The 14,869-nt window shown below is 45.3% G+C and overlaps 1 protein-coding gene across 2 annotated transcripts in view; it reads left to right on the forward strand.

Annotated features, from left to right (window-relative positions):
• Nucleotides 1-14,727, forward strand: part of LOC137364377 (TBC1 domain family member 10B-like) — a 34,292-nt gene extending 19,565 nt beyond the window's left edge. For both annotated transcript variants that reach the window (XM_068027623.1, XM_068027624.1), the window contains 3 exons: nt 2,379-2,493; nt 9,288-9,353; nt 14,482-14,727. In XM_068027623.1, coding sequence (XP_067883724.1) covers nt 2,379-2,493; nt 9,288-9,353; nt 14,482-14,712 — 412 coding nt within the window. In that variant the 3' untranslated portion in view covers nt 14,713-14,727. The remainder of the gene's footprint in view (nt 1-2,378; nt 2,494-9,287; nt 9,354-14,481) is intronic.
• Nucleotides 14,728-14,869: the final 142 nt, after the last annotated feature.

A 14,869-nucleotide genomic window follows, 5' to 3' on the forward strand; every position in this document is an offset into this window, starting at 1 on the left:
AATTTTGGACTGATCACTTTTTCACCCCTCAAAATTCTGAAGCCAAATTTTATTCAGTCATGGGATGTGGGCGTCGCTGGCCAGGCCAGCATTTATTGCCCATCCCTAATTGCCCTTTGAGAAGGTGGAGGTGAGCTGCCTGCTTGAACCGCTGCAATTCATATGGGGTAGTTCTGTTAGGAAGGGAGTTTCAGGATTTTGACCCAGCGACAATGTAGGAATGTCGATGTAGTTCCAAGTCAGAATGGTGTGTGACTTGGAGGGGAACTTGCAGGTGGTGTTCCCCATGCGTCTGCTGCTCTTGTCCTTCTAGTTGGTAGAGTTTGCTGGTTTGGAAGGTGCTGTCTAAGGAGCCTTGGTGCGTTGCTGCAGTGCATCTTGTAGATGGTACACACTGCTGTCACTGTGCGTCGGTGGGGGAGGGAGTGAATGTTTGTAGATGGGGTGCCAATCAAGCGGGCTGCTTTGTCCTGGATGGTGTTGAGCTTCTCGAGTGTTGTTGGAGCTGCACCCATCCAGGCAAGTGGAGAGTATTCCATCACACTCCTGACTTGTGCCTTGTAGATGGTGGACAGGCTTTGGGGAGTCAGGAGGTGAGTTACTCGCTGCAGAATTCCCAGCCTCTGACCTGCTCTTGTAGCCACGGTATTTATATGGCTGGTCCAGTTCAGTTTCTGGTCAATGGTAACCCCCAGGATGTTGATAGTGGGGGATTCAGAGATGGTAATGCCATTGAATGTCAAGGGGAGATGGTTAGATTCTCTCTTGTTGGAGATGGTCAATACCTGGCACTTGTGTGGCACGAATGTTACTTGCCACTTATCAGCCCAAGCCTGGATATTGTCCAGGCCTTGCTGCATTTCTACACAGACTGCTTCAGTATCTGAGGAGTCACGAATGGTGCTGAACATTGTGCAATCATCAGTGAACATCCCCACTTCTGACCTTATGATTGAAGGAAGGTCATTGATGAAGCAGCTGACGATGGTTGGGCCGAGGACACTACCCTGAGGAACTCCTGCAGTGATGTCCTGGAGCTCAGATGATTGACCTCCAACAACCACAACCATCTTCCTTTGCGCTCGGTATGACTCCAGCCAGCGGAGGATTTTCCCCCTGATTCCCATTGACTCCAGTTTTGCTAGGGCTCCTTGATGCCATACTCGGTCAAATGCTGCCTTGATGTCAAGGGCAGTCACTCTCACCTCACCTCTGGAGTTCAGCTCTTTTGTCCATGTTTGAACCAAGGCTGTAATGAGGTCAGGAGCTGAGTGACCCTGGCGGAACCCAAACTGAGCGTCACTGAGCAGGTTATTGCTGAGCAAGTGCTGCTTGATGGCACTGTTGATGACCCCTTCCATCACTTTACTGATGATTGAGAGTAGACTAATGGGGCGGTAACTGGCCGGGTTGGACTTGTCCTGCTTTTTGTGTACAGGACATACCTGGGTAATTTTACACATTGCAGGGTAGATGCCAGTGTTGTAGCTGTACTGGAACAGATTGGCTAGGGGAGCGGCAAGTTCTGGAGCACATGTCTTCAGTACTATTGCCGGAATATTGTCAGGGCCCACAGCCTTTGCAATATCCAGTGCCTTCCGTCGTTTCTTGATATCATGCGGGGGGGTGAGGGGGGGTGGTGAATCGAATTGGCTGAAGTCTGACATCTTGTGGCTGAAGATTGTTGCAAATGCTTCAGCCTTATCTTTTGCACTGATGTGCTGTGCTCCATTGAAGTGTTTGTGAGTTGTTGATCAGTTGAGGTCATTGCTGGACGAAAGAGGAGCAGTACTGCAGTTTCGGATGTTGGACATTTTCTTTTCCCCCATCGGATCGCGGTGAGGACTTCAAGCAACCTTGCACTGTTCCACATTGGAAGATTCCACTTTGGCAGGAGCGTAATTCTGCAAGGGCACCAATTTTTCTATTTTAAATGTTGCTTATATCTTAGTAGTGTTTAAGAATTTAGTTTTTCTTATTAAACAGTTAATTTGTTGATCTAAAGACACCTGATTTGGTTAGCCTCATTCGGGAGTTGATAGATGGTCAACTTGGCTGTGATTTTCGTTAATTTGGAAAGTTTAAAGTGATATGTTAGGTGATCGGTGGAGTGGCAGGACTGATTTAACAGTGTGTTGCTCCCACCGCAATCAGAATGATTTATTTTGATTGGGGGCATTGTCTTGAGTGGTCGGTCGTAACAACGGTCCTGGTGATGGTTTCGGCTCTGTTTCTTCTGACTGTCCTACATCCTGAAGCTGCTGGGCGTTCAGCAGGGCAGTCGGGAATCCGTGCCCCTCGGCTAAACACGGAGTCCCGTTCAGAATGCAGCCGTGGCCTCGAAGCAGGCGTTAACTGTCCCTGTGTTCCCTTTGCAGACAGCAGGATCTGTACCGCATCCTCAAGGCCTACACCATCTACCGACCTGAGGAGGGTTACTGCCAGGCGCAGGCCCCTGTCGCAGCTGTGCTACTCATGCACATGCCAGCAGAGGTGAGACACAGCGTGATTACAGTGCCGTGTTTGATTCTTACAGTCTGATTATAGAGCACCGTTTGCTTATTACAGTCTGATTGTAGAGCACTGTTTAATTATTACAATCTGATTACAGTGCACTCTGATGATTGCAGTCTGTTTACAGGGTGCTGTTTGATTATTACAGTCTGATTATAGTGCCCTGTTTATTAATCTGATTACAGTGCACTCATTATTACAGTCTGATTACAGGGTTCTGTTTGATTATTACAGTCTGATTACAGTGCACTCTGATTATTGCAGTCTGATTACAGGGTGCTGTTTGATTATTACAGTCTTGATAGAGTGCTGTTTAATTATTACAGTCTGATTACAGTGCATTCTGATTATTGCAGTCTGATTACAGGGTGCTGTTTGATTATTACAGTCTGATAGAGCGCTGTTTAATTATTACAGTCTGATTATTGCAGTCTGATTACAGGGTGCTGCTTTATTACAGTCTGATTACTGAGCGCTGTTTGATTATTACAGTCTGATTATAGTGCACTGGTTATTGCAGTCTGATTACAATGCACTCCGATTATTCGTCTGATTATAGAATGCGTTTGATATTACAGTCTGATTACAGTGCACACTGATTATTACAGTCTGATTACTGTGAGCTGTTTTATTATTACAGTCTGATTACAATGCACACTGATTATTACAGTCTGATTACTGTGAGCTGTTTTATTATTACAGTCTGATTACAATGCATACTGATTATTACAGTCTGATTACTGTGAGCTGTTTGATTATTACAGTCTGATTACAATGCACACTGATTATTACAGTCTGATTACTGTGAGCTGTTTGATTATTACAGTCTGATTACAATGCACACTGATAATTACAGTCTGATTACAGTGCGCATTGATTATTACAGTCTGATTACTGTGAGCTGTTTGATTATTACAGTCTGATTACAATGCACACTGATAACTACAGTCTGATTACAGTGCGCATTGATTATTACAGTCTGATTACTGTGAGCTGTTTGATTATTACAGTCTGATTACAATGCACACTGATAACTACAGTCTCTTTCCTTGAGCTGTTTGATTATTATAGTCTGATTATAATGCACTCTGATTGCAGTCTAATTGCAGTGCAGTCTGATTATTAGTCTGATTAGGGGCGGCGCAATGATTAGCACCGCAGCCTCACAGCTCCAGCGACCCGGGTTCAATTCTGGGTACTGCCTATGTGGAGTTTGCAAGTTCTCCCTGTGTCTGTGTGGGTTTTCTCCGGGTGCTCCGGTTTCCTCCCACAGCCAAAGACTTGCAGGTTGGTAGATAAATTGGCCATTACAAATTGCCCCTAGTATAGGTAGGTGGAAGGGAAATATAGGGACAGGTGGGGATGTGGTAGGAATATGGGATTAGTGTAGGATTAGTTTAAATGGGTGGTTGATGGTCGGCACAGACTCGGTGGGCTGAAGGGCCTGTTTCAGTGCTGTATCTCGAAATAAAATAAAAAATAAAATTAAAATTACTGTGAGCTGTTTGATTATTACAGTTGGATTATTCCAGTCTCGTTACAGTGCCCTGTTTGATAATTAATCAGATTACAGTGCAGTGTTTGTTTATTACAGTTGGATTACAGTTTCCTGTTTATTGCAGTCTGGTTATAGAGCGCTCTTTGGTTATCACAGTCTCATTACAGTACACTGATTATTACAGTTTGAGTACAGTGCACTCATTACAGTCTAAAAAAGTACACTTAGTCTGAATACAATACAATCTGATTACAGGGCAATGTGATTATTGCAGTCTGATTACAGTACACATTAGTCTGAGTGCAGTGCAATTGTTTATTATAATCTGATAACAGTGCAATCTTTTATTGTGGTCTGATTATAGTGCATTGTATTACAGTCTGATTACAGTGCGGTTTATTACAGTCAGGTTACAGTACTTTAATTACAGTCTGATTATAGTGCACGGATTATTACAGTCTTATTGCAGTGCACTCTTTGATTATTATAGTCTGATTACAGTGCACTCTGATTATTATAGTTTGATTGCAGTGCACTCTGATTATTACAATCTGATTATAGACCCTTGTTTATTTGTCTGGTTACAGTGCACTCTTTGATTATTAGTCTGATTACAATACACTCTGATTATTATAGTCTGATTGCAGTGTACTCTGATTATTACAGTCTGATTACAGCGCACCGTGGCCTATGTGCAATCTGATTACAGTGTGTTCATTATTACAGTCTGATTAGTACACTCTAATTATTACAGTCTGATTACAGTGCACTGTGGCCTATGTGCAATCTGATTACAGTGCACTTATTACAGTCTGATTAGTACACTCTGGTTATTACAGTCTGATTATAGACCCTTGTTTATTTGTCTGGTTACAGTGCACTCTTTGATTATTAGTCTGATTACAATACACTCTGATTATTATAGTCTGATTGCAGTGTACTCTGATTATTACAGTCTGATTATAGTGCCCTCTTTATTAGTCTGATTACAATGCCCTGTTTGATTATTGCAGTCTGATTATTGCAGCCCAATTACAGTACCATTTTTGATTATTGCAGTCTTGTTACAGTGCCTTCTTTGATTATTACAGTCGGATTACAGTACTCTGATTAGTCAGATTACAGTGTTCTGTTTATTGCACTCTGCTTACAGTGCACTCATATTACAGTCTGTTTACAGCGCCCAGTTTGATTATTGCAGTTTGATTGCAATGCACGCTGATTATTAATCTGATTACTGTGAGCTGTTTGATTATTACAGTCAGATTACAGTATACTGATTATTACAGTCCGGTTACAGTTACCTGTTTATTGCAGTCTGATTACAGTGCACCAGTTATTACAATTTGATTACAATGCACTCACTGCAGTCTAAAAAACGTACACTGTTAGTCTGAATGCAATACACTCTTACAGTCTGATTAGAGGGCAATGTGATTATTACAGTCCGATTGCATACACTGATTATTCTGAGTACAATGCAGTCTTTTACTATAATCTGATTACAGTGCAATCTTTTATTGTTCATTGTATTATAGTCTGATTACAGTGCAGTTTATTACAGTCTGATTGCACTGTTTTGTTAGTCTTATTATAGTTCACTTATTGTCTGATTACTGTACCCTTTGATTCTTAGTCTTATTACAGTATGCTTTGATTAGTCAGATTGCTGTACGCTTACTGTGATTACAGTGTGCTGTTTCATTATTATAGTTTGATTACAGTACTTTGGTTGTAACAATAGAAAAGCAGACTATCTTTTAAAAGGTGTGAAACTTGCAAGTGTCGATGTTCAAAGAGACTTGGGTGTACTTGTACAAGGAACACAGAAAGTTAACATGCAGGTACAACAAGCAATTGGGAAGGCAAATGGTATGTTGGCCTTTATTGCAAGGGGATTGGAGTACAGGAATAAAGAAGTGTTGCTAGAATTGTACAGGGTTTTGGTGAGGCCACACTGGAGTACTGGGTGCAGTTTTGGTCTCCACATTTCAGAAAGGATATTGTTACGACTAGGTGAGAAAGGGGTCTAAGGGTTCCTTCTCAGCCTTTGCCTGGTTTAACTGTAGCAGGGTTTAATTTTCAAAACACCGTGTTTTCGCTCCTCCTTCAGTGAATCCTTGTTCCCCGCTTTCCAATTGTAAGGCAAAGGAATCAATCAGACAGGTTTTCTTCGATTTACACAAAAGAAAGGTGGAAGTTTATTAACCTTCAACTCTAATCCGGTTAACGCCTACGAGTACACGAAGCGACCACGCTCGCGTGCAAACGCGATAAACACGCACGCAGATAGAGACAGAAAAAGCAGAAAGAATAAAGGGGAAAAGTTTGAGGCAATAGCTGGGTTGTAATTACAGTCTTCTGAGCTCGATGTGGGAGTCTTTAGTTGCCGCTAAGTCTTGCCTTTCGTTGGGGCCCAGTGCACGCTTCAACTTGTTTCGATGTTGGAGTCTTTTCTCTCTCGAGGTTTAAGCGGGTCCGGAGGTTTGTGAGCGAGCGAGAGAGCGCCAGCCTGGAGAGAGGCTGTCTCGTTCCAGGTTCATTTACAATCTGCAGTCTGTCTTCAAACTGTCCTGTGAGCAGTTCAAAAAGCTTGGACCAGCAGGTTAGTCCTGTGACCAGCTGGTTTAACCACTCCTGCGTTTGTGGATTCTCCATCTTAGCGGACACTGGGATGTGAACTTTCTTGCACTTTCAATGTCTGGTGATCAAAGTCCATTTGGGTTAATTGGACCAGGGAGTAGTTCTTTGTCTCTCCAAGCACTGTCTCTTAGTATGCAAATGTCCTCCAGCTAAATGTCTGCTGATCTCTTTAAACAAGTCATTTCTTCACTCTAGCAACCATCAGTGTTCATATGACAAAATTAATATGCCTCATTCTTGGCAGGCGGGGGCGGTACAGCGAAGGTTCACTAGATTGGTCCCTGGGATGAGAGGGTTGTCGTATGATGAGAGGCTGAGTAAATTGGGCCTGTATTCTGTGGAGTTTAGAAGAATGAGAGGCGATCTCATTGAAACATATAAGGGGCTGGATAGGGTAGACAGAGAGATTCTTTCCGCTGTTCGGCGAATCTAAAACACGGCACAGTCTCAGGATCATTTACGACTCAAAGGGTTTTGAATCTTTGGAATTCTCCACCTCGGAGGTTAGTAGATGCTCCATCGTTCAATACATTTAAGGCTGAGATAGATAGCTGTCTCTCAGGGCATCCAGGGATATGGCGAGCGGGCGGGAAAGTGGAGTTGAAACCTAAGATCAGCCATAATGGTATTGAATGGCGGAGCAGGCTCGATGGGCCGAATGGTCTACACCTCCTATTTCTTGTGTTCTTGAGTACGATTTGAATACTGCAATCTGATTACAGTGCGCTTATTGCAATCTGATCAGTGCACTATGGTTATTACAGTCTGATTACAGCGCACTGTGGCCTATGTGCAATCTGATTACAGTGTGCTCATTATTACAGTCTGATTAGTACACTCTGGTTATTACAGTCTGATTACAGCGCACTGTGACCTATGTGCAATCTGATTACAGTGTGCTCATTATTACAGTCTGATTAGTGCACTCTAATTATTACAGTCTGATTACAGTGCACTGTGGCCTATGTGCAATCTGATTACAGTGTGCTCATTATTACAGTCTGATTAGTACACTCTGGTTATTACAGTCTGATTACAGTGCACTGTGGCCTATGTGCAATCTGATTACAGTGCGCTCATTATTACAGTCTGATTAGTACACTCTGGTTATTACAGTCTGATTACAGCGCACTGTGGCCTATGTGCAATCTGATTACAGTGTGCTCATTATTACAGTCTGATTAGTACACTCTAATTATTACAGTCTGATTACAGCGCACTGTGGCCTATGTGCAATCTGATTACAGTGCGCTCATTATTACAGTTTGATTAGTACACTCTGGTTATTACAGTCTGATTACAGTGCACTGTGGCCTATGTGCAATCTGATTACAGTGTTCTCATTATTACAGTCTGATTAGTGCACTCTAATTATTACAGTCTGATTACAGCGCACTGTGGCCTATGTGCAATCTGATTACAGTGTGCTCATTATTACAGTCTGATTAGTGCACTCTAATTATTACAGTCTGATTACAGTGCACTGTGACCTATGTGCAATCTGATTACAGTGCACTCATTATTACAGTTTGATTAGTACACTCTGGTTATTACAGTCTGATTACAGCGCACTGTGGCCTATGTGCAATCTGATTACAGTGTGCTCATTATTACAGTCTGATTAGTACACTCTGGTTATTACAGTCTGATTACAGTGCACTGTGGCCTATGTGCAATCTGATTACAGTGTGCTCATTATTACAGTCTGATTAGTGCACTCTAATTATTACAGTCTGATTACAGCGCACTGTGGCCTATGTGCAATCTGATTACAGTGTGCTCATTATTACAGTCTGATTAGTACACTCTGGTTATTACAGTCTGATTACAGCGCACTGTGGCCTATGTGCAATCTGATTACAGTGTACTCATTATTACAGTCTGATTAGTACACTCTAATTATTACAGTCTGATTACAGTGCACTGTGACCTATGTGCAATCTGATTACAGTGTACTCATTATTACAGTCTGATTAGTACACTCTAATTATTACAGTCTGATTACAGTGCACTGTGACCTATGTGCAATCTGATTACAGTGTGCTCATTATTACAGTCTGATTAGTGCACACTGGTTATTACAGTCTCATTACAGCGCACTGTGGCCTATGTGCAATCTGATTACAGTGTGCTCATTATTACAGTCTGATTAGTACACTATGGTTATTACAGTCTCATTACAGCGCACTGTGGCCTATGTGCAATCTGATTACAGTGTGCTCATTATTACAGTCTGATTAGTACACTATGGTTATTACAGTCTGATTACAGCGCACTGTGGCCTATGTGAAATCTGATTACAGTGTGCTCATTATTACAGTCTGATTAGTGCACTCTAATTATTACAGTCTGATTACAGCGCACTGTGGCCTATGTGCAATCTGATTACAGTGTGCTCATTATTACAGTCTGATTACAGTGTCATGTGACTATTACAGTCTCATTACAGTGCATGATATGGTTATTAGAATCAGACTATGAAGCACACTTGCTGACATCAAGAATGTTTGAGCTGATTTCAGGAACGGAGTGTGTAACTACAGGATGAATGACTGTGATCAGTGTCTATTGATAGAGAAGAAATTCCAGTGCGTAGAGTTAACACTTGCTGTCTCTCCATTTCTGCCCACAGCAAGCTTTCTGGTGCCTGGTTCAGATCTGTGAGAAATACCTGCCTGGATACTACAGTGCTGGACTGGTGAGTACTGACAACTGCTGTACTCATTGCAAATCAGTGTAAGACTCAGAGATTCACTATAGTGGGACAGTCTGTAAGCAGCGAGAGAGTGTCTCTGTACTGGGACAGTCTGTACACAGACTGAGAGAGAGAGAGAGACTGTCTCTGTACTGGGACAGTCTGTACACAGGCAGAGAGACTGCCTCTGTACTGGGACAGTCTGTACACAGACAGAGAGAGAGAGAGAGTGTCTCTGTACTGAGACAGTCTGTACACAGACTGAGAGAGAGACTGTCTCTGTACTGGGACAGTATGTACACAGACAGAGAGAGAGAGAGACTGTCTCTGTACTGGGACAGTCTGTACACAGACAGAGAGAGAGAGAGACTGTCTCTGTACTGGGACAGTCTGTACACACAGACAGAGAGAGACTGTCTCTGTACTGGGACAGTCTGTACACACAGACTGAGAGAGAGAGAGAGACTGTCTCTGTACTGGGACAGTCTGTACACAGACAGAGAGAGAGAGAGACTGCCTCTGTACTGGGACAGTCTGTACAGACAGAGAGAGAGAGAGACTGTCTCTGTACTGGGACAGTCTGTACACACAGACAGAGAGAGACTGTCTCTGTACTGGGACAGTCTGTACACACAGACTGAGAGAGAGAGAGACTGTCTCTGCACTGGGACAGTCTGGACTCACAGACTGAGAGAGAGACTGTCTCTGTATTGTACAGTCTGTACACACACACAGACAGAGAGAGAGAGACTGTCTCTGTACTGGGACAGTCTGTACACAGACTGAGAGAGAGACTGTCTCTGTACTGGGACAGTCTGTACACAAACAGAGAGAGAGCGAGACTGTCTCTGTACTGGGACAGTCTGTACAGAGAGAGAGAGAGAGAGAGACTGTCTCTGTACTGGGACAGTCTGTACAGAGAGAGAGAGAGAGACTGTCTCTACTGCGACAGTCTACACAGACTGAGAGAGAGAGAGACTGTCTCTGTACTGGGACAGTCTGTACACACAGACTGAGAGAGAGAGAGACTGTCTCTGCACTGGGACAGTCTGGACTCACAGGCTGAGAGAGAGACTGTCTCTGTACTGGGACAGTCTGTACACACAGACAGAGAGAGAGAGAGAGAGACTGTCTCTGCACTGGGACAGTCTGTACACAGACTGAGAGAGAGACTGTCTCTGTATTGTACAGTCTGTACACAAACAGAGAGAGAGAGAGATTGTCTCTGTACTGGGACAGTCTGTACACACAGACAGAGAGAGAGAGAGACTGTCTCTGTACTGGGACAGTCTGTACACAGACTGAGAGTGAGAGAGAGACTGTCTCTGTACTGGGACAGTCTGTACACACAGACTGAGAGTGAGAGAGAGACTGTCTCTGTACTGGGACAGTCTGTACACACAGACAGAGAGAGACTGTCTCTGTACTGGGACAGTCTGTACACACAGAGAGAGAGAGAGACTGTCTCTGTACTGGGACAGTCTGTACACACAGACAGAGAGAGACTGTCTCTGCACTGGGACAGTCTGTACACACAGACAGAGAGAGAGAGAGACTGTCTCTGCACTGGGACAGTCTGGACTCACAGACTGAGAGAGAGACTGTCTCTGTACTGGGACAGTCTGTACACACAGACAGAGAGAGAGAGAGACTGTCTCTGTACTGGGACAGTCTGTACACAGACAGAGAGAGAGAGTGTCTCTGTACTGGGACAGTCTGTACACACAGACAGAGAGAGAGAGAGACTGTCTCTGTACTGGGACAGTCTGTACAGAGAGAGAGAGAGAGACTGTCTCTGTACTGGGACAGTCTGTACAGAGAGAGAGAGAGAGACTGTCTCTGTACTGGGACAGTCTGTACAGAGAGAGAGAGAGAGACTGTCTCTGTACTGGGACAGTCTGTACACACAGACAGAGAGAGACTGTCTCTGTACTGGGACAGTCTGGACTCACAGACTGAGAGAGAGACTGTCTCTGTACTGGGACAGTCTGTACACAGGCAGAGAGAGAGAGAGACTGTCTCTGTACTGGGACAGTCTGTACACACAGACAGAGAGAGACTGTCTCTGTACTGGGACAGTCTGTACACACAGACAGAGAGAGACTGTCTCTGTACTGGGACAGTCTGTACACAGACAGAGAGAGAGAGAGAGAGACTGTCTCTGTACTGGGACAGTCTGTACACACAGACAGAGAGAGAGAGAGACTGTCTCTGTACTGGGACAGTCTGTACACAGACTGAGAGTGAGAGAGAGACTGTCTCTGTACTGGGACAGTCTGTACAGAGAGAGAGAGAGAGAGAGACTGTCTCTGTACTGGGACAGTCTGTACACACAGACAGAGAGAGACTGTCTCTGTACTGGGACAGTCTGGACTCACAGACTGAGAGAGAGACTGTCTCTGTACTGGGACAGTCTGTACACAGACAGAGAGAGAGAGAGACTGTCTCTGCACTGGGACAGTCTGGACTCACAGACTGAGAGAGAGACTGTCTCTGTACTGGGACAGTCTGTACACAGACAGAGAGAGAGAGAGACTGTCTCTGTACTGGGACAGTCTGTACACACAGACAGAGAGAGACTGTCTCTGTACTGGGACAGTCTGTACACACAGACAGAGAGAGAGAGAGAGACTGTCTCTGTACTGGGACAGTCAGTATAGAGAGAGAGAGAGACTGTCTCTGTACTGGGACAGTCTGTACAGAGAGAGAGAGAGAGACTGTCTCTGTACTGGGACAGTCTGTACAGAGAGAGAGAGAGAGACTGTCTCTGTACTGGGACAGTCTGTACAGAGAGAGAGAGAGAGACTGTCTCTACTGCGACAGTCTGTACACACAGACAGAGAGAGACTGTCTCTGTACTGGGACAGTCTGTACAGAGAGAGAGAGAGAGACTGTCTCTGTACTGGGACAGTCTGTACACACAGACAGAGAGAGACTGTCTCTGTACTGGGATAGTCTGTACAGAGAGAGAGAGAGAGACTGTCTCTACTGCGACAGTCTGTACACACAGACAGAGAGAGACTGTCTCTGTACTGGGACAGTCTGTACACAGAGAGAGAGAGAGACTGTCTCTGTACTGGGACAGTCTGTACACACAGACAGAGAGAGACTGTCTCTGTACTGGGACAGTCTGTACACACAGACTGAGAGAGAGAGAGACTGTCTCTGTACTGGGACAGTCTGTACACACAGACAGAGAGAGAGAGAGACTGTCTCTGTACTGGGACAGTCTGTACACACAGACTGAGAGAGAGAGAGACTGTCTCTGTACTGGGACAGTCTGTACACACAGACTGAGAGAGAGAGAGACTGTCTCTGTACTGGGACAGTCTGTACACACAGACTGAGAGAGAGAGAGACTGTCTCTGTGCTGGGACAGTCTGTACACACAGACTGAGAGAGAGAGAGACTGTCTCTGTACTGGGACAGTCTGTACAGAGAGAGAGAGAGAGACTGTCTCTGTACTGGGACAGTCTGTACACACAGACTGAGAGAGAGAGAGACTGTCTCTGTACTGGGACAGTCTGTACACACAGACTGAGAGAGAGAGAGACTGTCTCTGTACTGGGACAGTCTGTACAGAGAGAGAGAGAGAGACTGTCTCTGTACTGGGACAGTCTGTACACACAGACTGAGAGTGAGAGAGAGACTGTCTCTGTACTGGGACAGTCTGTACAGAGAGAGAGAGAGAGACTGTCTCTGTACTGGGACAGTCTGTACACACAGACTGAGAGAGAGAGAGACTGTCTCTGTACTGGGACAGTCTGTACACACAGACAGAGAGAGACTGTCTCTGTACTGGGACAGTCTGTACAGAGAGAGAGAGAGAGACTGTCTCTGTACTGGGACAGTCTGTACACACAGACTGAGAGAGAGAGAGACTGTCTCTGTACTGGGACAGTCTGTACACACAGACAGAGAGAGACTGTCTCTGTACTGGGACAGTCTGTACAGAGAGAGAGAGAGAGACTGTCTCTGTACTGGGACAGTCTGTACACACAGACAGAGAGAGACTGTCTCTGTACTGGGACAGTCTGTACACACAGACAGAGAGAGACTGTCTCTGTACTGGGACAGTCTGTACAGAGAGAGAGAGAGAGACTGTCTCTGTACTGGGACAGTCTGTACACACAGACAGAGAGAGACTGTCTCTGTACTGGGACAGTCTGTACACACAGACAGAGAGAGACTGTCTCTGTACTGGGACAGTCTGTACAGAGAGAGAGAGAGAGACTGTCTCTGTACTGGGACAGTCTGTACACACAGACAGAGAGAGACTGTCTCTGTACTGGGACAGTCTGTACACACAGACAGAGAGAGACTGTCTCTGTACTGGGACAGTCTGTACAGAGAGAGAGAGAGAGACTGTCTCTGTACTGGGACAGTCTGTACACACAGACTGAGAGAGAGAGAGACTGTCTCTGTACTGGGACAGTCTGTACAGAGAGAGAGAGAGAGACTGTCTCTGTACTGGGACAGTCTGTACACACAGACAGAGAGAGAGAGAGACTGTCTCTGTACTGGGACAGTCTGTACAGAGAGAGAGAGAGAGAGAGAGACTGTCTCTGTACTGGGACAGTCTGTACAGAGAGAGAGAGAGAGAGAGAGACTGTCTCTGTACTGGGACAGTCTGTACAGAGAGAGAGAGAGAGACTGTCTGTACTGGGACAGTCTGTACACACAGACAGAGAGAGAGAGAGACTGTCTCTGTACTGGGACAGTCTGTACACACAGACACAGACAGAGAGAGACTGTCTCTCTACTGCGACAGTCTGTACACACAGACTGAGAGAGAGAGACTGTCTCTCTACTGCGACAGTCTGTACACACAGACTGAGAGAGAGACTGTCTCTGTACTGGGACAGTCTGTACACAGACAGAGAGAGAGAGAGACTGTCTCTGTACTGGGACAGTCTGTACACACAGACAGAGAGAGACTGTCTCTGTACTGCGACAGTCTGTACACACAGACTGAGGGAGTGACAGTCTCGAGTGGAGGGTGTGTTAGAGGACTGTCTGCTCTCCAGTAGGTGGGAGGTGATTGCCGGGTGTGTCAGGGGACTATATGGTGTTCCTTTGCTCCATTTGCAGCTCTGCTACCTTCTCTCTTTTCCTTTCCCCACACGACTAGGAGGCCATTCAGTTGGACGGTGAGATCTTCTTCTCTCTGCTACGCCGGGTGTCGCCTCTCGCTCACCGGCACCTGAGGAAATTCAAGATCGACCCCATCCTCTATATGACCGAGTGGTTCATGTGCATCTACTCCCGCACGCTGCCCTGGTCATCTGTGCTCCGAGTGTGGGATATGTTCTTCTGTGATGGTAGGTACCCCCGCCACATCCAGAGCGAACCTCATCCCTAACCAGCACATCCCACAACAACCCCTCACTGCTCCTCTTCCGACACAACCAATGTTCACCTCCCCCACCCCAGTACTGAAACAATCAATATCGCTTCCTGTCGCCCGCGCTCTCCCTTCCCTGCTCGCGTGCCCAAGACAGAGACACACAGGAGAGAGA

This window comes from Heterodontus francisci, unplaced genomic scaffold, assembly GCF_036365525.1.
Source record: "Heterodontus francisci isolate sHetFra1 unplaced genomic scaffold, sHetFra1.hap1 HAP1_SCAFFOLD_752, whole genome shotgun sequence".
Classification (NCBI taxonomy): domain Eukaryota; kingdom Metazoa; phylum Chordata; class Chondrichthyes; order Heterodontiformes; family Heterodontidae; genus Heterodontus; species Heterodontus francisci.